This window comes from Gallus gallus, chromosome 2, assembly GCF_016699485.2.
Source record: "Gallus gallus isolate bGalGal1 chromosome 2, bGalGal1.mat.broiler.GRCg7b, whole genome shotgun sequence".
NCBI lineage: Eukaryota > Metazoa > Chordata > Aves > Galliformes > Phasianidae > Gallus > Gallus gallus.
The window spans coordinates 47,741,350-47,765,292 of record NC_052533.1 but is presented as its reverse complement, the minus strand read 5'-3'; the positions used below and the strand labels follow the sequence as shown (position 1 = coordinate 47,765,292).

Below are 23,943 nucleotides of genomic sequence, written 5' to 3'. Positions count from 1 at the left end.
AGATGAGCATTTGGTGTCATTGTGAACTGATGCTTTGCTGTCATCACAGCAGGGCTGTGCAGTGGTTTCAAAAACTTTGGCCATGGTTAGTGAAATTGGGGGCATTCATATCTGAGTGGGATAATTGTGGCCTGAGGTACTCAACCCTGGTGCATGTTCTACATTTGTGCTTTGGGGTTGTGGGAACGCCACAGTGGTAAAGTGCAGGAGTGACACAGTTATTTGTCCTGGTGACAGAGGGCTAGATAAAGATCACTTTCTGACATGGATATCTGTGCCTGCATTCCATAAAGCCTCAGTCACTTGTCAAGAGCTATGTACATAATGGTTGCTGAGTGAGAAGGGCTGCACAGAGATCCAGTCTGCTAGTCACCATTTGCTTACTTTGCAAGTGGCATTCAGAATTGCCCCTAAGAAAATAGTTTGCTCCTAGAATGAGGATATTCAGAATTTTATTAATTAAGCTGATATGATTGCTACCACCTTGTCTTATCTGTTCTAAACGTTTGCTTTACTCGTGCATTAGCTTTTGTGTAGGGCTGCATGCCTTCTGTAAGACAAACAAAAGGACTTGGAGGGTTAAAGAATTGGCTTTAAATGCTTGCTTGTTCCATGTGAACTAAGATATGTGGTGGAGACCTCTTAAAACCACAAGAAGGATGTTCTATTAGATGTTGTTATAGAGTTAGTTGTTGGATTGTATTTCCTTTTCTAAAATGAATGAATGTAGGAAATGGTGAAGTAGAATAGTACTAAATGTCCCGTTACAACAGGAAGGAACAAGTAGTCATTGTGGGAATTCTCAGCTCTACATTTTTTGTACTTTGCGTGCTTTAAAATGTTACTTTATGAGGATTTAGCTTTGCTTTAAAAATAAGCTGGAAGGGGTTGGATCAATTAGATACCTTTCAATGAATGATTCCATATTAAATTTGGAACAATTGTGACCACTGCTTTTGCTTGTATAATTCTTCCTTAGTACAGGATAGCTGTGTTCTGAAACTAGATAGGGAGGCTTTGTGCATTAGTTTACTGTGAAGTACATGATAATTGTCTTGATAATTCATCATCCTTGTGTCTGGGTCAAAATAATTACACTTCTGATACTACTTTTCTTATTTTAACACATTTTGCATGGAAGACTGTCTCTTAAATGCAATATATGAAACATAAAGTGATCCTGTATATCTTAAGTACCAAATCTCTGCTGTCTTCCACTACCTGATTTCTACTGAAAATAAAGATACTTCGAATTTGCTGGACGCTGAACCCATTGTGTTAGAAGTAGATGAGAATAAGAACAGTTGGCTAAAGTTTCATCTGTGGTGAACAGTTATGTTTTTCTTGGCTATTTTCAAAAAGAAAAACAAATTGTCGGTCAAATTTCCTGTTCTCTGTTTTTGGAATCTGGCATAAAACATGTGAGAGTCTTCAATCCCTATGGCGTTTGGTTCTCCAAGAAAATATACTACCCACTCAAAAGAAAATTGTGTGGAACCTCATGCTCATTCCTGCTCTTCTTTAAAAAAAAAAAAAAAAGGATTTCTTAAATTTCCTAGTCAGCTAGTATGGCCTTCTGTATTTTTGGAATTTTATTTGGAATGAACCTGGGGTAATTATGTTCATTATTGCTTTAGGGAATTTGTCTGTGTATGTGAGCAAAAGAAGGGGTATTTTGCAATCTTTTTTTCTTGTAATGCTGGATGTTAAAGCACTGCCCAAAAATATCTTTAATTATGTGGTAATAGTGGAGAGCTGTGGCATTTATTTATTTATTTATTTTTAAAACTTGAATCGCCATTAGTGTGCATTTTTTAAATACTTGACAATCTTAAAAGATCTTCTTAGCAATGAAATAAGTATGGAAAGTCCTTCTGAAAATGTGAGAAATGCTCTGTACTTCGAAATACTTGCAGTTGAATATCAGTAATAGTGTTAATGGGTGAAGTTCTTAAGAGATTACAAAAACATTTCTAGATTACAGGCATACCTTTGCTAACTGTGAATACGAAACTTAAAACTCTGTTAAAAGCATGATCTTGATTTAGACAGTAGTTCTTCTCTACTTCTCTCATTTCAACAATGTGCTTTCATTAATAATTGTAACTGACCTGTACTTTCTTGTAGAGATGTGTATTGGAACACAGGGAGAACTTGGTGAGTAGAAGTTAAACAAAAAAGGCTGTAAATGAAAGATACGTTTTGGTCAGTTGTAAAAAATATATAACAAAGACCGCACTTTCAGGCCGTTTCAATACCTTTTAGATTTTTTTTTTCTTTCTGCCCCCTTTCTTTCTTCCATTACTTTCATTACTTTCAGAAAGAAGGTTGCCATAACTTAGACATTTTTTAGCTAACTTTTTCTTCGGCATCTCTGTGATATTAAAGCACAAGGAGAAAGCCAAAAGGCAAATAGGCAGTGATAGACCTCATACACTATGGACAGTTCCTAGTTTTCAGTTGGACTATTTGTTTGCGTTTAACCTACACTTTGGGCCGCCAATTGCCATATATTTTTGTTCCTACCCTGTGAAGAAATGAGAGACACTGGGGGATTTTTTAAGCTTTGTCTCAATTTGTAAGGATAATTAAATAGATGTATGAAATAAAATAAGCAGATTGAGCTGTAACAATTTTTTGACTATTGTAATTTTTACTGTTTTATATATATATATATTTGTATTTGTATTTAAATGAAGCTGCTTTTAAAATAGCTTTTATTTGTGGTGCATTTGCTGTTGTTTGGGAGTATGAGACTTAGTTATTTTAGTCTTGTAGCCTATCAAAAATGAACATCTCCTTTGTTTATTATTATAAAATAGAAAGAATGCAAATTCTGAAATAAAGACTCCTTGAAGTAAAACACCAGGTAGTAACTTCTCTTTATTTAGCTTCTGATGTATCCAATACTGTGTAAGTGTTAAGCATAGGACTGAGTGAGAGGCCATCGAGGAATTCATGTGTGACTCAGCCTAGGACGTATCCTTTACCTCTGCTGTGCACTGGGGGTTCCAGCAGTTGTCACACAAGCACAGTGACTTTTCTCTGCATCTTCAGCCTTACTGACATGACCTTAGCTGAGCTGTATCCAGGAGGAAGGTACAACTTTATTCTAATTTCCAGAAACTGTGAATTAATCCATTCTGCTCTCCTATCTAATAACGGTATTTTAGGGACCGTAGTGATTAATATCCTCGGCATGTTAAGTTCATCGTATCGTACTTTTATTCCCAACATTTTTGAATGCATATTGCACAGGAAACATGATAAGATATTTGAAGGCTGCTGTTTGGCTGCAGAGAACTTGTGTGCAGTTGTTGCTTGTGCCTTCTGTGAAGATTGAGCTGTGCACTGTATACAACCAATGGTTGTGATGGTCAGTTGCAGCTCATGTAGGGCGCTCCGCAGTGGTGAATTTCTCACGTGGCTTTGTCACACAAAACCACAGAAAAGTAACCATGCTGTGGAACTGCACCTCTTGCAGAACGATAAGGTAGATAGAGCACCAGGGCTTTCATGGCTGTGATGCTATTGCTTTCTTTTAAGCACCTGAGGTCATTTTGTTTTTTACTGTTAGAGATTCATTTCCCACTTCTTAGTGCAGTTAGCTGGGCTTGTCTCTTCCCCTCCCCTTTTGTTACTTGGTTCTGATTTATGCAGTGTTTGAATTTGTAAGTGTCCTGTGGGTTCTCCATTTTATTTGGAAATTTAGCATTTTACAATCTAAAACAAAAGCTATCAACACATTTTGTTTGAAATGCTTCATATTTATAGTTCCCTAAAATTCTCTGTTGCCTTTATCTTCCCAGTCACATGGGAACTTGGAGGGAACACACACACATCTCTAATGCCAGTGTTGCAGATTTAAAAATAGCTTTCCTCCACCAAATGCTAACAGCTGGTTGGCTTTGTTTCCAGGCTGAAGATGCATTGTATAGTATTTTCATTTTCCTGCCGTTGCCAAATGCTAATGGATCAAGTTTTACTTTGTAAATTCTGTTGTAATACTAATTACACTTCAGCAGTGTTTCTGGGAGGCCTTTCACAACTCCAGTCAAGCATCTATTGCCCCATTTCACAGATAAATACACAGAAGGAGAAAGTGGATGAGAGGAAGTGTTTTGAATTGATTTCAATGACAGAGAAGATAATCTGCACTGCACAAACCAAGGATTGTTTAGGCAACATGAAGGTCTTGGGGCATTCAAGAGAGCAGGTCTCGTAAATTGTGCTCCTACCCTACGAAAAACCACTTAACTTTCTTCAGTACCTTCAACTGAATTAAATCAGTGCAAGTACCATGGCAAATCTATTGTTGGCACATTGAAATGATGGCAACTACATATTGAAATCACTGTCATCTTCATTAGTGAGCGGTGAAAAATGTCTAAACATATTTCAAGAAGGAAGGGATTTTTGACAGTGCTTTTCAGAAACATCCATTGTCACAGTGGTGTGAGTGATCATCTACAATGAGAAGCTATTTCTGAAATGAGTAGGATGTAATAGCTTTTCTATTTACAACCCCCACTTTGTACTGAAGTACTCAGTTATCCTACCATCTTACAAGAAAGGAGTCTGCCATTTTACTTTATTTTAAAAAATAATTTCAAAATCTATGGCAGTTATGTTAAAGCAGTATTGCTGTCATAAACAGGTTTCATACTGTTTACATTTTGGCATAAATGCTGAAACAACTAGTGCAAAACACAGAGAGACCTGGGAGTTAATAAAGTAACAGATGTCTGTTGTGTTCATTTGGAAATAATTATATATTGCATTTTTAATGGAATAAAATCAACATATTGTTTTTGATTAATACAGTAGGCTTTCTGGTCATACAGGGATTAGCATCATGTGTGGTATAAACCTGAAAGTTAGTTTATCATGTATTATGTTGGTGGGATCAATTTCAGAAATGCCTTAAGAATACACACTAAACAGAATCCTTTCGACATTGACTGTAGTACTAGATAGATTAATTGTATTGCCATATGGACTTGAAATTACCTTGGGTATACAAAAGAAAAATCTAGATAAATGATAATTCATTTAATAGTCTGTGGTTTGTGTTTATGGAAAACAGAATTCCTCAGGACCTTCTAAAGGAAAATAAGAGTGTGCCAAATGTAATTTCAGTGTTAAGTGTTCACGGATGGTAAAATTATACTTAACAGAAGTTTGTAATTTTTGCAGGTAATAGCTCTAGCAGATGCAGCAGAAGAAAATCAAGCCAACATGTTCCAGGCATTCACAAAGTTGAAAAGTGCCACCCATCTTGTGATTATGCTGATCAGCCTGTGGCAGAAACTCAACGCTGATCAAGTTGCTATTATGGAAGCTACATTTTTGCCATTAGCAGAAGATACACAAGAGCTGGTAAGAATCTAAGAACCTGTAAGAATTAAATGAAAAATGCTAATTTAAAGAAATTTCTCTGTGTTCTTCATTGAAGATTGGTTTTTGTTTTTTTTTTTGTTTTTTTTTTTTAAGTGATTAAGTAGGTTTCTGATGCAAACGACATGATTTCACAGAGAAGTTGAAAATTTGGATTGGTAGAATAGTTCATGAAAAAATAACAGTTAATTCCTACTTAACAAATCCTTTCTATTAAGACAACTAGGAGTATCTCCCATAACAACTCTGGCTTGTGTTAGTGCTAACAATTAGATGGAAGCTAACAGAATAGTTCTAATTTTTTAAAGACGCTAATACAAGTGCTATGTTGTATACATACATGCCTGTGTACCTACGCACATACATTCATAGAATCATAGAATTCTTAGAGTTGGAAGGGACTTTTTTAATGTCTTCTAGTCCAACTGCTCTGCAATGAACCAGAGCTCCCACAGCTAGATTAGATTGCTCAGAGCCTTGTCCAGCCTGGCCTTGAATGTCTCCTGGGACGGGGCATCCACCACATCTCTAGTCAGCCTGTTCCAGTGCCTCAGTACCCTCACTGTAGAAGACTTCTTCATTATATCCAACCTAAATGTCCTCTCTAAGTTTGAAACCATTTCCTCTTGTCCCATCATCACAGACCCTGCTAAAGAGTCTATCCTCTTCATTTTTGTAAGCTCCCCTTTAGATACTGATTCCAGTATAATAACTATAATGAATAGGCATGATGTACACACAATCACTTGATGTATTCAATCTCATAATTAATCATTGGCCATACTTTGTCTTCAGTGTTTTTACACTGGTTCATATGATGGACAAAGTTTATACAAAGAAATTACCATGCCTAGATAACTTGCTTATATTCTTCTTACCATAGATTGTCTGACATCATGTAGATACTTAGCAAATTCTCCTCTGATGTAATAAGTGTGACTTTGTGAGATTATGTAAAAAATTTGGAGAACTTTCTGTATTTAAAAAAAATATTCTACTTTGATATACATTCCTCAGCTAAATGATATTACTTTAGTGGAAGTAAGGAATACTCAAAGCTTTTAACAACTAAAGATTAATATTCAGTGAGTTTCAAATCCAGCCATCCACTGGATTCTAGGATAAAGTACTTAAACAATACTTAGACTTAGAATATAAATAAGCTCTGCACACTCTAATTTTAATTATACTTCTCTGCTCATAACTTTCACACCATAAAGTGAATTCAGACTTCAGTACATACCCAGAATACTTAGAATAGTTTGTGGCTATTTTAGAAAGTTTGTGCTGTGTTCCAGGTGAACTACAAGTGGTCTACAATTTCAGCTGGGAAAAAAAAAAAGAAAGTATGTTTTGGCGTTTTACATGATATTGACCCATAGGAGGTAAAACAAAACAGTTTTAATGAGATTTGCTTTGGATCTTTGGCTCTTTTAAACTTGAAAATTATGCTGCACAACTGAGGTGTATGTACTCACATGAATGGGATTGAAAGATGGTTCACACAAATCTCATAAAAGCCCAAACAACAACTTTTTCCATGACTCGCTTTTATTTTGCCATCAAAGATCACATTGCATATGACACATCTTGGTAAATTGTGGGGAAACATTTTGGATATCTGTAATACAAGATACCACCTTAATATATATATCTCAATGTCATTTTGATATAGTAGTTCACAAGAATCCATGTTAAAACTGTAAGACCCCACATAAATATTGTAAAGGTGTTCATCCCTCAGAGCAGCCAGGATGAAAAATGTAAACCAGCAATAACTAGAGGTGGAAATTGAAATGAAACCTTTACAAAATACTGAAATACAGGCCATATTGAAGTTATTATAGAACCGCAGAACTCTGAATGTAATTTAAGGAGAAGTTAAGTTAGGCAAGGGAGGGAAGGGGGGAATCTTATGACATAAAAATGGTTTTTATGGACAGAAGCTCCTAGCTAGTGTTCCCGTTTCCTTGCAAGCAGTTGAGTGGAACTGTAATGAAAGAAATTACTCTAAAGGATTCTATTTACTCAAACAATTCTGCACAATGACTTGTTGTATTTTCATTTGGAGGAATGTTTTAGAGGATAGTTTGGGTGCAGTGCAGCTTTCCAGGGTATTTTCTGCTTTGTGAACGTTAAATTAGAAAGTGGTTTTTTTTTTTTGTTTTTTTTTTTAATAAAAGGGAAATGTTTAGAATATACGGTTACTGTAAAAAGAAATGCTTCTCTGACCATAACATCAACATTATTCTCATACATACCATTCTTTTTAGAACAGATTGCATCTTGTTTTCTTGACCTTGCAGTCACTCCAGTCAGATATTTAGCAAATAGAAAAGACATGTTTTGAGTTCAAATTGTCAACAGTGTCTTATATAAATTGTGTCTGTTACTACAAATGCTTAAGAAAATGTAAAATTGCGTGTTTTTTTTTGTCTACAAAGATAAAGCAACAGTAACACTACAAGTTTTCAAAATGAGATACTTAAAATGAAGTTGGGCTTTTCCTTTGTATTTTAATGATGTGATATTTAAGTTTCTGAAAATACCTCTCATTTTCCCCTTCCGTTGTATTTTCTAAGAATTTAATGCATATTCTAGGAATAACTGAAATCAGGCATGATATATTTTATTTCCTGGATTAAATTTCTAATTAACACTTGAATAGCATTTCTTAAATTAAGCCGACTGACTAAAAGGATCACTCTTGTTTAATACTGGAAATTTGTGGGAATTGTTTCTTTTTAGTGATTCTTTCATGAATGTCACAGAGTCTGGGAAGCATAACATCTCTCACATCTCTGCTTTTGTTCAGTGAGTTAAATAAGGAGCTGTTCTGTCAAGGAACTTGGGTTCAGTTTTGTTCCAGTGTACTTTTTTTTACTGTTGCAGTAGCCCACATTCAAAATATAGAAGTATATGCTGCCAGTATCTCTGATCATAGTGTTGCAGTTCCATGCAAACTGTACTTTAAAAAGTATACCTGTTTAGAATCCTGTGTTGGCTTCATTGGCTATTGAAATATCTGACAGAATATGGCAGAGTTGTTTTGGTGAAGAATCCATGATCACTGTAATAGTACTGATGATTTATCAGAGATTTTATTATGCATTTCATTTTTTTAGAAGAGTTGGTGGCTGTTCTCCAAGGCTGTTCTGTAATATTCAGGAATTAACTTAAAACAAGCAGTGACAGCAATTTGAATTACTAAAAAAACTGAAAATAGCAAGGAACATTTTAAGGGTTGTTTTTCAGTCATTTTACTAAGCTGAGTCATCTGAATGAAAAGAGATTCTTGAAAAATGCTGAGTTTGTGATAGACTGATAGTATGTTAACAACAGAAAATCCTTTCGGGATGGCAGGGAATTTTTCCAAGCTAATTTAAAGGGTTCAAAGGTTCACATCACACAGGATAGCTTTGATATAATGATTGCATGGTATTTGGATTGACTGATTACTCAGTTGTCTGATCATTAAGCTTTTAGTACTTTCTCTTTGCTTAACATACTACAAGTGGAAAAAATTTCTGTTGATATTAACGTTACAATTTTAGGATTGATGGAGTGCCCTCAACAGTATAGCCATCAGTGATAACTTCACTCAAGAATAAATGTTTTCATAGTTCTCTTGATGTTACCAAATAATGTCAGAAATGCTTTTCATTTCTCAGAATCATCCCTTTGTAGGACCACTCATTATACTATAGTTAATAATAGCTATTAATTGGCTTTGAGGAAGCACAGTTTAATCTGCTTTTATTTACATTTGATATCACAACAACCAAGTAAATGTCTGTATTCTATCTTAATTTCTTATTAAGTTGTAATTTGGAAGGAAAAAATAAATGCCTGTGGGTAAAATGCATCTATTTATGTGACTCTGTGATCTAGTTTAATAAACTGAAGTTAAGGACTATAAATTTACTCATATAGTGTTGGTTGATAAAGTATAAAAGTAAACTTTGGGCAATGATGAAAAGGAAAAGCATGAGCAGAAAATCACAAAGTGCCTTGAAGGAGTCATAGCAGTTAGTATCAAAATCATCTGTGCTTTCTTCAAGAATATGTTCTGAATGTAAACCACCAGAAAAAGATGAGTAATTTGGAAAAGCTAGGTAGCCTGCTAGGCTTTATGCATGATAGCGGATGGATTTTATTGTAGACTTCTTGAATAACAGAAATTTTCAGTTTGGAGAAAGAATCCTTTACTGACAGAGTTCCCAAGATTAAAGATAAGGTTAATTCAATAATCCAGGAGGTTTAATTTTGTCAAGACTAACAGTATCCAACTTATTCTTAATTTTTTTTTCCATTAATGTTTATAACTGCTGGGACTTTGAGCCAATAATTACATCTTTGGGATGAATAATTTTCCTGAACCCTAATTCTTAGAATTTCTAATAAATTGTCACTTTTCAATAATTCTGTAATTAGAGTATAGACCAAGATAGGTCTTAATCATGGTAAAATACATCTGCAATCAATTTTTATATATCTTATTTTCTATACTTTCCCTGTCTTTTCTAATCACTTTTGAAATGCAAAGCTCCAGCTATGTAACAGACAAATATTTTAAAATAGGTTGGGATATTTTAAATTACATTGCTCGCAATGAGCTAGTGCCAATTATATTGCTTGCAATGAACTAGTACAAATTTTCATTTGATACTTTGTAAATGAACAAAAAACCCTAAACTCAACCAACCAAATCAAAATAAAAACCAGCAACAACAAAACCACAAAGTGATGGGCAGTGAAAAGTAGTAATTTGGAAGTATATTTCCATGTAATTATATCAAGATCCTTTGTTTGCCTTGAACAGACACATTTGTAGCAGATATCCTTTTTCCTCCCATTCTGTCCAGAAACAGAATGAATAATACAGCAGGAAATACATAGCTTTTTTTGTGGGAGAAGCATGTGAAATTTGTTCCCTTGCTTTCTAGCTGGTAATAATAATTTACATTAAATTCTGCCTATCTATCATTTAAAAAATAAAAATAAAAAAAAAATGAACAACTGTTTTCCTTTTGAAAGCAAGCCATTTAATGGTGTCATTCAAAAAGACATCTAAACATCCAAGTCTATTAAAGGTTGGGAAAAAAATGCTAGTGGGTTTTAAACATATAATTGACAAAATAAATTGAAGGAATTTAAAGATTTTTCTTACTAAACATAATCGTTTTAATAAAGTCATCCTCTGTCTGAAGCATAGTTTTGACTTACGATGGCATAAGTGAGGGGAAGATGGTGTTGTAGGAATGAGATTTCACACTCTTCCCTGGCAGGGAAGGTCCTGTATGAGGGATACAGGTTAAAAAGGTACTTGTGGTGTCTGGGGCCTGTCAGTGTCTTTTGCTCAGGTATGTGACCAACTACAGAAGAAGAGAAGTAAAAGCACGGCTCATATTCCAACTTATTTTGTTTTTGTGTTTTCATATAGGAGTTCAGCAGAATGCTGAGCAGACCAGTCTGCTTCACTACTGTCAAAAGGACAGGGCAGCAGAAAAACAATTAGACTAGGTGGAGAGGACTTAAGGTTGTAAAGCCAGTAAAGAAGTGCAAATTCATGGGTAACCATTTTTACTTTGCTTTTATTTGTGGTCCCTTAAAAGCAGGGTTTCAAACTGATTGATTACCTGTGAATTTTATAATTTTGAGAAACAAAAGATCAAATATTTGTGGTAAATTATTTGGGGGAAGGAGAGAATTTGAGTATCAAGGTCATCTCACCCCTCCTTTATGCACTATTGTAGTTCCACTAATTTTTGGCGCGTCGTTCTCTTCCTGCATTTAATTTTGCTCAGTGAGAAAAATGTGTTTTGGCAAATATAGCAACTCATTTTCCATTGCAGGCAACGCATGCCATTGAATAATGATTTTCATTTGTAGCTGAATTACAGCAGTGAATTATATAGGTAGAATAGGAAAGTGTAGATATTTCTTGGCCTTGGAAAGAAAGTCTTAGTATGATGAATTGATAATAATAATAACCTTGTGTATTAATCAAAATTGGTAAAAAATGCATTTTTGATTCTTCCTATCTGAAAGGACTCTCAGAAGAAGGTAAGTCCAATCGTGTTTTCAAAATCTTACTTTGCCAACTTTCAGATTTTGCAAGAATCGGACATAAGCATTTGATTTTTGAAATCTGCTTTTAAAAGACTTCCTTCTGGTACGTGCCATGTTTAAAAAAAAATTCTTAATGACATAAGATTTATTTAAAGAATTGTGCAGAATCAGATGATGATATGCACTATGAATTATACAATTTTAAGGACAGAAAGAATCATTGCATTCATGTCTTGTTTAATTGCATTCCTTTGCATCAACCTCAGAACAAACATTAAGGCTTGGTGTAAACCTTACATTAGAGAGAATCTGGCATATCTATTCGATAAACAGTTGGTTTTGAGAATTAATTTTACTTGAGCTATCAACTTCTTTTTTTGCCTGAGAGATAATGAAGTTAATCTTCTCTGTTGTGAGCAGAAGCCTACTCAGCTATCTTGCTGTAAATTAGTTAAGGCAGAAGTGTGTTCTGCTGTGATTACTTTGCCTTCAGAATGCATATTCTCTCCTTTAAAACTGACTAGGATATCATACAAAATACTGCAGTTGTTCCAAGAGGCGTACCCTTTGTGAGATAGATTAAACAAGCTTTTGTTATCAGACATCTTTCTCTATGTAATATTGTGATGGGGCCTCTAAACTTTCTCTTTGTTCAGGAAGTGTTATCCTATCTAGCTCAAGTACAAAGAGATGCTAAAATATTTCATTGTAGTAGTAACTACTGAATATGTGTTACGTACCAAGAGTTCAGATCAGTTGTCATCTAAACTGCTTAATGACAAGAGTGATGCATTACCATGATTATAGCAGTGCTGTTCTCCGAAAGGACTTAAAACTGGTTATATATGATCAGTAACTCTTTCTTTCAGAATGTTTCTTTTAAAGAAGCTGATTCTCACGGGAGAATTTCCTTTATAAACTGGCTGAAAGATCTCCAGGCTCTTGCTATGGAATAAAAAGTATAGTAATACTGTTTTAAAAATATAGCAATTATATGTTACTGTCTGAATTTAAAGAAAAAAAGAAAAAAAGCCAGCCGTGTATCATAACATTTTCTGAGAAAATAAAATGGGGATGCTTCCAATAATTTTATGAAGATCTAGATTTATATCCAATGTATGACTTAATTTTATTCAACTGAATTCATTTCCCTCAGAGATCAGTCACAACAGTCGCAAATGTTTCTAGGAGGATATACCAAGACCTAATCACCAAACCATTCTCAAGGATATCGTGGATACAAGTGTAAAACATGTTGAGATGCAGATGTATTGATATTTAGCAATAACAAAGCAATAATAGGGCAAGAGTAACAAAGCCCAGTTTTTCTTTCCCCTATCAAAAATTATTTTGCTAACCCCCACTGAACTTGTAGACTTCACTTATGGCAGACTCACTTCTGGATGTATATCATCCTTCAGGAAGATGCATGACTTCTGTTGTATTTGTGTTCCTGCAGACAGCTTTGACAGCGTCTGCAAAACCCAAACAACACCTTGGTTTACCTAGCTAACTAGTGAAAAGTTTTTAAGGAAAGGAAAGATTAAGTGTTAGATGATTTCAGTTAAAAAGCAAAACAGCATGCTCCTGAAGTGGGCTACAAAGAAGACAACCAGTCCACTCATTCAGAATGCATGTAAGAGTTTATTTTGTCAGTTCCCGGAACAAGATGGGTGATGGTGAGGAGTCAAGTTCCAAAAGGGAGATTGAGATAACAAAAAAAAACCCAACCCCAATAACAAAAAAAAACCCTACCACCACCACCAAACAAAACAACAAAACAAACAAACTAACTAAAAATGCCCTAACCCTTAAAAATTCAGGATTAAGGGGTACTACACTGCAAATGTTCTTCTTAAGCATTTAATGGTTTTGGAATGTATTTAAGCTTGAGTCAGTTGTCTGGATTTTTATCAGTAATGAAAAATTCTACCAGTCTGCAGGATTTTATGATTTTCTCACTTTTTAGTTATTCCAGTGGTGATTTTTCTTTTTAATTGCTATAATGTATGTTTTTTTCTTTGTTTGTTTATTTATTTTGGCATTTTTAATGCACAATGTTGAAGAAAACTAATTATGAGAATAATTATTTAACCATTTATGTGCATCTTAAAGAATACATTGTCTCATGAAACTGTGTTCAAACTTAATACATTAATAGTTTAGTAACATGCAAGTGTTGCCTGCCGTTTTCATGGGTGCTGTGGCTTTTTTCTTGCTGTTCTAGAAACAAATAGACACATTAGAACTGTAGGATATGCTTAAGGAATGTGAGATAGGATGACTGATAGCATAGCAAATTCCTGGCAAATACTGCCAATGGCTTTCGTCAGAGAGTACTAGTTCAGTAGCCCTGGATTAGTAGTTTGCCAAATTTGTATATGTAACAGTAAGATAACATTTTAAATCACTGTGAAATCAAAGTGTTGAGAGACATGACCAGCGTTTCTTGTGGTTGTAGAACTGTTGTATTAGGTATAGAATCTTGTTTTTTTGATTCAGATAAGCATAGATGCTATGGTTTTCTTTCAGCAAGGTGAGTTTTGAAGTACTGTAGCATTTCTGAGAGCTGATGAAATCATTATTGTGACTAAAATCAAGAAATAGGATATAGCCAGGCAAATTCCTGAGTTAACAGCTGTAAGAATTCTCATCATTTGACTTGCAACAGTTTTGCATATTTTTGCAGTATGTTTTAAATTGCATTTGCATTCTTTCAATACTGTATTGGCTATAATTGTAGAATAAATTAGTACGTAGGCAGTCTGAAAATGGCTGTTGCCTTAGGAATAATTACATAAATAGCTTTAAAGGCTTTCAAGGTAAAGTTAGGCTTTTTGAGAGAGAGAGACTTCTCATAATACAGAATCAAATGTCTGTCTGGCTCATGAGCTCAACTTAGGAGGAGTCTTGTTCAAGTTTGCCTGTTGTGCCACTGGAATGATTTATTTACACTTAAGACAGCTAATATTAACTTCTAGCTTTCTCAGTTTTCATAGTCTCTGAGTTCTGTTAATTCCATAAAGAAGTTGTTCTCAAACTAATCTCCCAACAGACACATTTCTCCCTCTTTCCAAGTTGTTCTCCCCTTCCTTTCCCTGGAATGTCAGCAGCCCTGCAATGTTTCTGAGCTCTTCTGCTTACATCCCCAGCCTTGCTCTTCATAGTGCACTATGTTTCCCCACCCAGATATCCTGTCCAGGTTATTTCAAGGTTGGAGAAGCTTTTTTCTGCATAGTGCTATGATTTGTCTTGATCTATTCTTCCTACAATTATGCTGCATCTTCCTGTCTAATACATTTTCTGTGGAGGGTTTTGGGTGAATATGACTTGGCATTATACTTATGAAGAGATTTGGCAGCAAGCACCACTGTAAACTTTCAGTCATATCTCTGTATTTGACGTGATAAGCAGACTTTCAAGACGCAACGTTTCACTCTCAATCACGGGAGAAATGATTTCTGATTTTGAAAACTCCCCCATGAAAAGTCTTGTGGCATTCAGATATTTTTTCTTTCTTTTGCAGGCTAAATCATTATATCATTAACTTTATTACTTATCAAACCTTCTAGGTATAATCATCAAGTCATATAATCATATATGTAGACTATGGTATTTACACAGTCAGTGTATGTTGCTTATTGTTTTGCTTTCATACGAGGAAGATGTTTCCATCAGTCTAATTTTGAGCTGTAAAATAGTTAACTACACTGACTTATTTCATACTTTTACTATACTAAGCTTTACAAAATGAACTAAGGTTTGCACTTAAAGGAACCCCTTGTTCATCTCTTACAACTAGAAAAGAAAAATACTTGAAGACTAGTAGCTTGGTAAAACTGAATTAATGGAATAATTACTGTGTTAAAATAAAGGAAAAGTCTTTGGAGTCGTTTACATTGGGGTTAATTATGAACGTAAATGATTTTTTGGGGGGGGAGAGGGGCTGTGTAATGATGCAATGTGACAAACTAGTTGTTTTCTAACTTTACAGCATAAAACTTCACCTGTTCAGTTTTTCTGCTTTGGTCTATATGCAAGTCTAGAGCTAGTGTTTAGAGCCTTTGTAGGATTTAAGCTTTGGTGCACTTTGGGAATTTATTTATGCCAATTTCAGAATAGTGAAGGAGATGAAATATTGCATCATATAAAATCTAAGCATTCGTTCTCAACACACCCCAAGGCTCCATTCGGTCTTATGGTTGCACCTTTTATTTTGCTCATATGTGTGTTCTCTTTCAGGTCTGAAAATAAATCTGTGTATTATTCACATCTTCTACAGGTTTTCATTACAGGGAAAATTCTAGCTTACACGGACTGCTTGAATAAAAGTCTTTTTGTATATATACAATCCCAATGTTCATAGTTCATAGTTCATAGTATCGCTAAGGTTGGAAAAGACCCACAGGATCATCCAGTCCAACCATCCACCCTTCATCAATGGTTCTCGCTAAACCATGTCCCTCAACACAACATCCAAACGCTCTTTAAACACTACCAGGCTCGGTGACTCCACTACCTCTCTGGGCAGCCCATTCCAGTGCCTGACCACCCTTTCAGAGAAGTAGTATTTCCTAACGTCCAGCCTGAACCTTCCCTGACACAGCTTGAAGCCATTCCCTCTCGTTCTATCACTAGTCACCTGGGAGAAGAGGCTGACCCCCAGCTCACCACAACCTCCCTTCAGGTAGTTATAGAGAGCAATAAGGTCTCCCCTGAGCCTCCTCTTCTCTAGACTGAACAACCCCAGCTCCTTCAGCTGCTCTTCATAAGGCCGGTGCTCCAGACCCCTCACCAGCTTTGTTGCCCTCCTCTGGACACGCTCCAGGGCCTCGATGTCTTTCTTACAGTGAGGGGCCCAAAACTGGACACAGTACTCAAGGTGCGGCCTCACCAGTGCTGAGTACTGGGGAATAATTGTAATTATTCACAATGTAATGATGATTATTAACATTAACTTTACAGAACAGGGATTTAACAAAATGTACTTACTGGCTTGTTTCTACAACTAGTTGTTTCTATGACTAGTTGCTTTAATCTGGTCTAGGTAAAACTTTGTCAATATAACTAGTGTTGTCATTTCAGAAGGTGTGGTAATCTAAAGAATTGGGTGTGTTTATCCACTCTTAAGACATTTAAGATGGTCCTGTAGACTTTAGTTGCAACTCTTTGATGTCACTGCCCAGTGTCTTACACTAGCTAGTCAAATTGATTTGTATCCGGAGATATTATTGGCTAGATAAGGCTTAGCTTGGCTGCTTAGATATGTGTTCACTGCTCACTGTATCAGTGGTTCGCATGTCAAAACCTTCAGTGTATATCAGAAAAGATTTTAATAAAGTCTGTTGTTTCACAGTGTGAAGAAAAGTAGGCAACAAACTGAGAATTTACCTAAGTATTGCTTAAAGTTTGGTTAAAGTTTGTGAAGTTCTGTTTTAAAGAAATGATTTTATTTATTCATAGTATATGTGGTAAAATTTATGTGTAAAGCATCTACATTTTGTTTTGTTTCAGAGTGATCTGGTAGAATGTACAATATTATAACCCATTCGAGTTTCTCACATACTTACTGTACATTGTCTGTAAAGGAAGCAGCTCACACTTGTGAGGGAAAACATGGAGCAAAACTGCTGTATCTGCCAAAAATTCTTATGTGGTGATTACAGCAGGAACAATTAGATTCTTATTTTTTTCAAGTGAAATCACTTTATTGACATTAGAAAATAGACTTTCTCTTTTTTTTTTTAAACTTGGGCATATGTTTTAAATGGCAACTGAGTGCTGTAAACTTCAGCTGAATTAGGTTTTTTACTGGACTTCAAATAAGAGCAACTTAGCTTAATCAGTACTTCACAGAGTCCCAGAATGGCTTGGGTTTGGAAGGGAGTTTAAAGGCCATCCAATTCCAACCCCCCTGCTTTGGGCAGGGTTGCCACTCACTCCATCAGACTGCTAGGGGCCCAATTCAAACTGGCCTTGTAGATGCCCCATATCTGGAGATGCTTACCTTCTCTGGGCAACCTGTTCTGGCACCTTACTACTCTCTAAGTAGCAATGACATCTCCCTACAGCCATTTCGTCTTGTCTTGTCTCGTGCCTCTCCTCCCCTCCCCTCGCTGAATGAGCCCAGCTTCCTCAGCCTGTCTTTGTAGGAGAGGTACACCAGCCCTCTGATCACAGAACCATAGAATCTTAGAGTGGTTTGAATTGGAGGGGACCTTTAAGATAACCTAGTTCCCATCCCTCTGCTACAGGGAGGGACACTTCCTACTAGACTAGGTTGCTCAAAGTCCCATCCAGCCTGGCCTTGAATGCATAAAGGGAGGGGGCGTCCACAACCTCAATGGGTAACCTGTTCCGGTGTCTCACCATCCTCACGTTAAAGAATTTCTTCTTAGAATTAGATCTAGTCTAAATCTACCTTCTTCCAGTTTAAACCCATTTCCCCTTGTCCTGTTGCTATGTGCCCTTCTAAAAAATCCCTCCCCATCTTTCCTGTAGGTCTCCTTCAGTTTTCAATCTCCTTCACTTTTCAATCCTGTCCAGGTCCCTTTGGATGGCCTCCCTTCCTGCTATTGTATCAACTGCACCACTCAGCTTAGTGTCACCAATAAACCTGCTGAAAGTATGCTCAATCCAGCTGTTGTGGTCACTGCACTCTTACTGGTCTTATACTCTTACTGGTGTAAGAGCACCGGTACTAGGACAAAGTTCTGGGGGTCACCACTTATTACAGGCCCCTATCTGGACATGGATATGTTGACCACAGTACGCTGGCTGTGACCATCCAACCAACTTTGTCTTTCACATAAGGAACTTGCAGTGATGTATGAATGATGCTATAGATGGAGTGTCTTAAAAATTAAGAAAATTATGCTTTTAGGCAAGTATGCTGTATAAATGTGTTAAGTAACCATAAATATAGGAGTAGAACTATCAAGTCTGACTACAGTTAGGCTCTATTTCACACTTCCCTGCATGTATGTGTGTCTCATTCTTCTTAAGAACAATGTTGTAATGCTTTGAAAATCCTGACCCTATGTATGGCTAGTTAACCTGTATGTTGGCCAGTCAAATCTTGGGTTGTAGCGTCTTGCAGCCAAGTGGGAGCCTACAGTGCTGTGCCTTTCCTTGTATATTGTGTCAGTGGATTAGTACAGTGTCTACAGCCGGACAGTTTATCTGCAACATGAAATTTTGCATGAAGTTTTACTGTCTAGACTTTTAAAATAACAGTAGGTTAATCATTTACCCTGCAGGGAACATTATTTTAGAGGCTTCTTCATTTTCAGTGAAATGGTAACACCTTTAAATCTTCCTGAGGTACTCCTATGTGCTCTGGATTAAAGTTTATATGAAAGTGAGGTTGAATGTATACTTATTGTCATACTCGGCTACACTATGATACCTGAGAAACCTACATACAAAGGATATATATTCTAATGAAGTTATAGTATCACAAGTCTGCAAGGGCTGCTCCAAAGGTAGTACCTCTTATTTTATTATGTTGGCCCACAATGTCAGAGGTGAATGTTGGTGGTATGGCGGTAGAGATGGAACCTTCCCGACAGTATTCCATTACATGTTGTTACTGTGTGACAGGTGGCAGCAGAAGGGCAGTCTGACAAAATGGCGTCAGCTGTGGAAGTACATATGAAGCAAAGGTGTGTAGTTGAATTTCTCTGTGCGGAAGAATTGCACTCATTGACATTCACTGATGTTTGATGAACATTTATGGAGAGCAAACAGTGGGTGTGAGTACAGTGAGGTGGTGGGTGGTGTGTTTCAGCAGTGGTGACAATGACAGTGGGTTTAGTGTGTTACATAGGCTCTTGTTCAGGGCTGGTGCAAATGCGTAGCTAATGGCGGTGACTATGGTGAAGAATAGTGTTCTGTAGCTGAGAATTGGCACTTTGAAATAGTGTTATTGTGCTCTTTGTTTGTTCCGTGGAAATAAATAGGAGACATTACTTCTGGAACAACGTATGTACATTTGGTCTTCAGATTCATTTCTACTAAGGAAAAATATTAGTGTGTATATGCAAAATATGAAGCTAATCCTTTTTGAGTTAAGAAGTTAAAATATTGAATTAAGTAATTCTCATATCTGTTTCAGATGACACAATCAATGTGAAGTGTTTACATGATTTAAGATCCCTTTCTGAGAATACTGGTTCAGTTCTGTTCTGGCAGTTACGGCAACGTTTGCTGGTCATAGGAAGACGAATTACTAGTACTATACTTCTACTGAAGCTGTTCCTTCAGACCCCAAATGCACAGAATGTTAAGCAAAAGCCACTAGGGCCTATTAAAACTTTGGCTATAGAATCACTCTTCACTGTGTTGCAGACTAGACCACCTGTACTTTCAAACATCTTTTTTCCTTTTTAACACTTAAGTGTTGAAGTTTTCTTGTTGCTTCAGTTCTCCCTATTTTTTGCACGAAGAATTCTGACATGTAGTCTTACTTGGAGCTATTAATTCTTAGTTGGATAAAGTCACTTCAACAAAGTTTCTGTTGAGATATTTTTCATGTAGATATCACTCTTGTGTATTCTTTTACTAATCATAAAGGTTGCTTTGAAATTGACTGGACTTAATAGGCCAAACAGTCTTTGAATTGGAGGAGATAGTTTTATTGTCTGCTGAAAAAATAGTTTTATGTGGAAATTACATACAAGAATGAGGGTTGGAAAATGTTAAGGCTACAGTACAAAGTGAAACATACCTGTGGGAGCCAGGGACAGAATACCAGCCACTTTTAATTTCCTGACTTCCATTAGTTTGTATTTCAATCTCCTTATTTAAATGCTCCTTTTGCATGCTTTTTTTGTAATTTATTTGGAGAAATATAATTCACCAGTTTCTAAGCAACTGTATGTTCACATTAGTTAACCATGTGATTCCTTCACTTTTTGTGAAACTCAAGATTCCTGTGTTTATGTTGTCTTACTTTTCATGGCTTGTTGTATAATTAGGAGAACCTGGCTTGACTGTTTTTGATGCTTTGTACATATTAAGTTTCATTGCCCAGTATGTGGGAATGTAGACAGCATTTACCAGCTCATTAACCTCTTTAAATTGACTGAAGAATGGATTATTTCCTGTCACCACCACAGCTTGGTGGATAGATTACACTCCAATGGACTCTTTCTAGTATATTTGAAAAATGTTAAGCTATCACAGCATTGACTGGCTGTCATGATTTTTCTAATTTGCATATTTTGGGGGTGAAAATTTCCTGATTAGACTACAGGTTAATGTTGTTACTGTTTTGAAGTCAGGAAGGGCAAATGTTCAAAAAAAACCCCCAAACAAACAAAAAATTAAAAAAAAAAAAAACCAACCAAACAAAAAAACTCTCTGGTTGATCCAGTTCCTCTGCAAAGTGTTAATTTTTAATACAAGTATAGGACATTTTCAGGACCATGTTTATGAAGACTAGTGTGTGTTTTGGCCAGAGTGAAGTGCATATAACTGTTTAGTCTCACCAATGTACTTGACAACATCTAAGTATCTGTTCTTGACCTGTTCTTAGGAACCAACAAGTTCAGGAAGGTTGGCTTTAGCTTCTTTGAGTCTCAGTATTAGTACCTTACCCTCCACAAAAATCATATGAATCTGAGAAAAGAAATTCACTGACCTTATTTATTTAACAGTAGACGTTGACAAGTGTTGGTTTCATTGTTCTCTAACAGACTAGAGATGTTACACTCATGTAGTCACAGAATTTTGTTAAGGAGGTGATTTTGCTGTTCAGCTGATCATTTCCACTCAAGAATAATACAGCACAAGAAAGAACTGGACTAGATGGCCTTCAGAGGTCCCTTCCATCTCCGAGGATTCTATGATTCTATGAACTAGAAGACTGTGGTTCAGTTAACCACAACTGGATACTAAAACAGCTGGTTTTTTGTTCTACCTGAGTAATTACCACCAGAAGAGCTACCTTGGTGTTGATTTCTGTTAGTTTAGAAGACAGATTTACTTGGTTTATTCCGGACTGTTGCCCCAAGTCTTGTTAAGTCTATAAAGATTCTTGGCAAAATAAGTCCTAACTAGTAAAGACTGTTGTGAGAGTTGATGCTAATACTGTGACAAATGGATATTACTTCCCTATGCATGCACATATATGCACCACATAACGAAACTTACTTACGAGTAGCTGAATACTGAGAGATATCATGAGAACTGAATTTAGCAGACTACAAAGTCTTATCTATTGGTAGCGAACACTGTTCAAGCTTTATAAGATTGTAATGAAAAACATGAGTCAACTATGTGACTAACTCGGAAGACATTCCAAATTAATCATGAGGTCTCAATATTAAACATAGTTTAAGATTACAGAATGCATCAAGAAGAGATGATTCTACATCAAATGCTATATAAATGAAATAATGTGTAAAATTATGAGACAACAAATAATAAGACTTTTGCCATCCAGAATTCTTACTTGGAGGAATATCTTTGGTTTGTTTGTGTTACTGAAATCCATACTAGAGAGCACAAACTCGAAGCTAATTTTTAAAGGTGCTCCTCAAAGTGCCTTGTGGGAAAGAAACTTAGATTTTCTTTTACTGGGTGCTGTCTATGTTAGTAAATGCTTTATTTTATTTTATATAAAATATAATGCATCTTCCATGTGATATATAAAAAGCATTGTTTGTATTTATATCTTAATTCTGTTCTGAATTCTAGATGTTGCATTCAGGAACTTCTGTTTTTCCACTGTTTTAAATACAACTTAAATACAACTGCTAAACCATTATCTGTCTCAAACTGTCCATGTTTATTACTTAAAGTTTATTTATCTCTGAATAATATTAGAAATATTTTTCCCCCTTCTGGCTGGCTAGGGAATTTTTAACCTGTACAAGCTGAGGGGACAGATGGCTATGACTTTCATGAATCCCCAAATTATATTTTACATATCAGTATTATTTGAAAAATCTTAATCCTTCTTTTGTAATTTTGTGTTTAATGTGCTCTGTCATATTATACATCACCTCATTTATTTTTATTTCCTGTTCCTGAATCCAGGGTTGGGAAGAAACAGTGGATTCTGCCATTTCTTTCTTGCTAAGAACATGCTTGTCAAAGAGCTCTAAGGAACAAGCCCTGTCTCTTAGCAGCCAGTTAAGCATGCCCAAAGATACTAGCAGACTTAAGAAGAATATCAGCCTATTCTGTGATAGATTGGCGAAAGGTGGTCGCCTTTCTTTAAGCACCGAAGCAGCCACTCAGCAAGCCACTGTTGTGCCAGGTAAGACATGAACTTTATGTTCCTAATTTAGAACATTTATTTGTATATAAAAAATTAAAAATGATGAATATTTGATTATGTTTGGAGCTTAATTTTTGCTGGCTATGGAAACCAAACACTGGTTATGTTGCAAACTAATAGAATGAGCTAGATAAAACTTTGATTTAAGATTAAATTATTATCCCAGTTTGATCACGTATAACTCTTTCTAGAGCACGTGCATAGTTATGGAGCAAATGTACCCCATATGGACATTTTGGTACTCTAAATACTGTTTTTTATTTTTAAACTTTTCTATTGAATTGAACATGTGCATTTCTAACATATGTGATGAAAAAGTGAGGACGGAGAAATCCCATTTTCTTGAAAAATTCTAGTTTTTTGATTGAGAATTTAATTTAATAGTATTATGAACTTTGTGACATGCATATGTCAAAATACGAAGTAGTCAATATAAAAATGTGTATGTTTAGGAGGTGGCAGTTGGGAAGATGATTCATGAAGTTAAAGATCAAACTAATCTTGATGTGTATTTCTCAATTAGAAAAGGAATTTAGAGAAGATTTCAGTATCACACAGTGTTTAAAATGAAAATCTTGGAGTTACATTTAAAAAAAATGTTATTCGTGTCCATTTTTTAAAGATATTACTTTTTATTAACACCAGGGAGAAAATTACTATTGCTCTACTTTTTAGTAGATTCTGAAAGATAGCATCTTCTGTTAGGCTGCAAGACATTTTCTTCCTGCCTCTTTTCTCTTAATAAACACCAGATACTCCTGCTGACTAGGCTACATAGTATTTTTCCAGCTTCCAGCTCTGTGTTTAGGTAGGAAGCTCATTCAGCTTCATAGTCTCCTAAAGCACATAATGTCACTATGTTCTTTGGCCTCAGTGACCTCCTTCACCTACAGCAGTGATTGTCCCATTCTGTTCTGCCTTTGGGAGGCCCCATATCGGGTACTGCTTTTAGGCCTGGTACCCCTAGAGCACAAAAAATGTGAACTGTTGAAGTGGGTCTAGAGAAGGACCAAGGGAAAGATCAGAGGGCTGGAGCACCTCTCCTACAAGACAGGCTGGAGGAGTTGGGCTTGTTTAGTCTGGAGAAGGCTCAGGGGAGATCTCATTACAACCTTCCAATATTTAAAGGGAGATTGTAAATAAGATGGAGACCAACTTTTAATATGTGCAGACTAGGGGGAATGGCC

The 23,943-nt window shown here is 35.9% G+C and overlaps 1 protein-coding gene across 21 annotated transcripts in view; it reads left to right on the top strand.

Moving 5' to 3' along the window:
• BBS9 (Bardet-Biedl syndrome 9) overlaps nucleotides 1-23,943 on the top strand; it is a 304,545-nt gene that overhangs the window by 123,906 nt on the left and 156,696 nt on the right. For 20 of the 21 annotated variants that reach the window (XR_005855929.2, XR_005855930.2, XR_005855928.2 and 17 more), the window contains 2 exons: nucleotides 5,197-5,379; nucleotides 22,513-22,735. Coding sequence is in view for 17 of the 21 variants with exons in the window: in XM_040690175.2 (XP_040546109.1) it covers nucleotides 5,197-5,379; nucleotides 22,513-22,735 (406 nt within the window). In the remaining 4 variants the exon portion in view is untranslated. Of the gene's footprint in view, nucleotides 1-5,196; nucleotides 5,380-22,512; nucleotides 22,736-23,943 lie in introns of those variants that run through there. The other variant, XR_005855931.2, reaches the window with a different exon arrangement.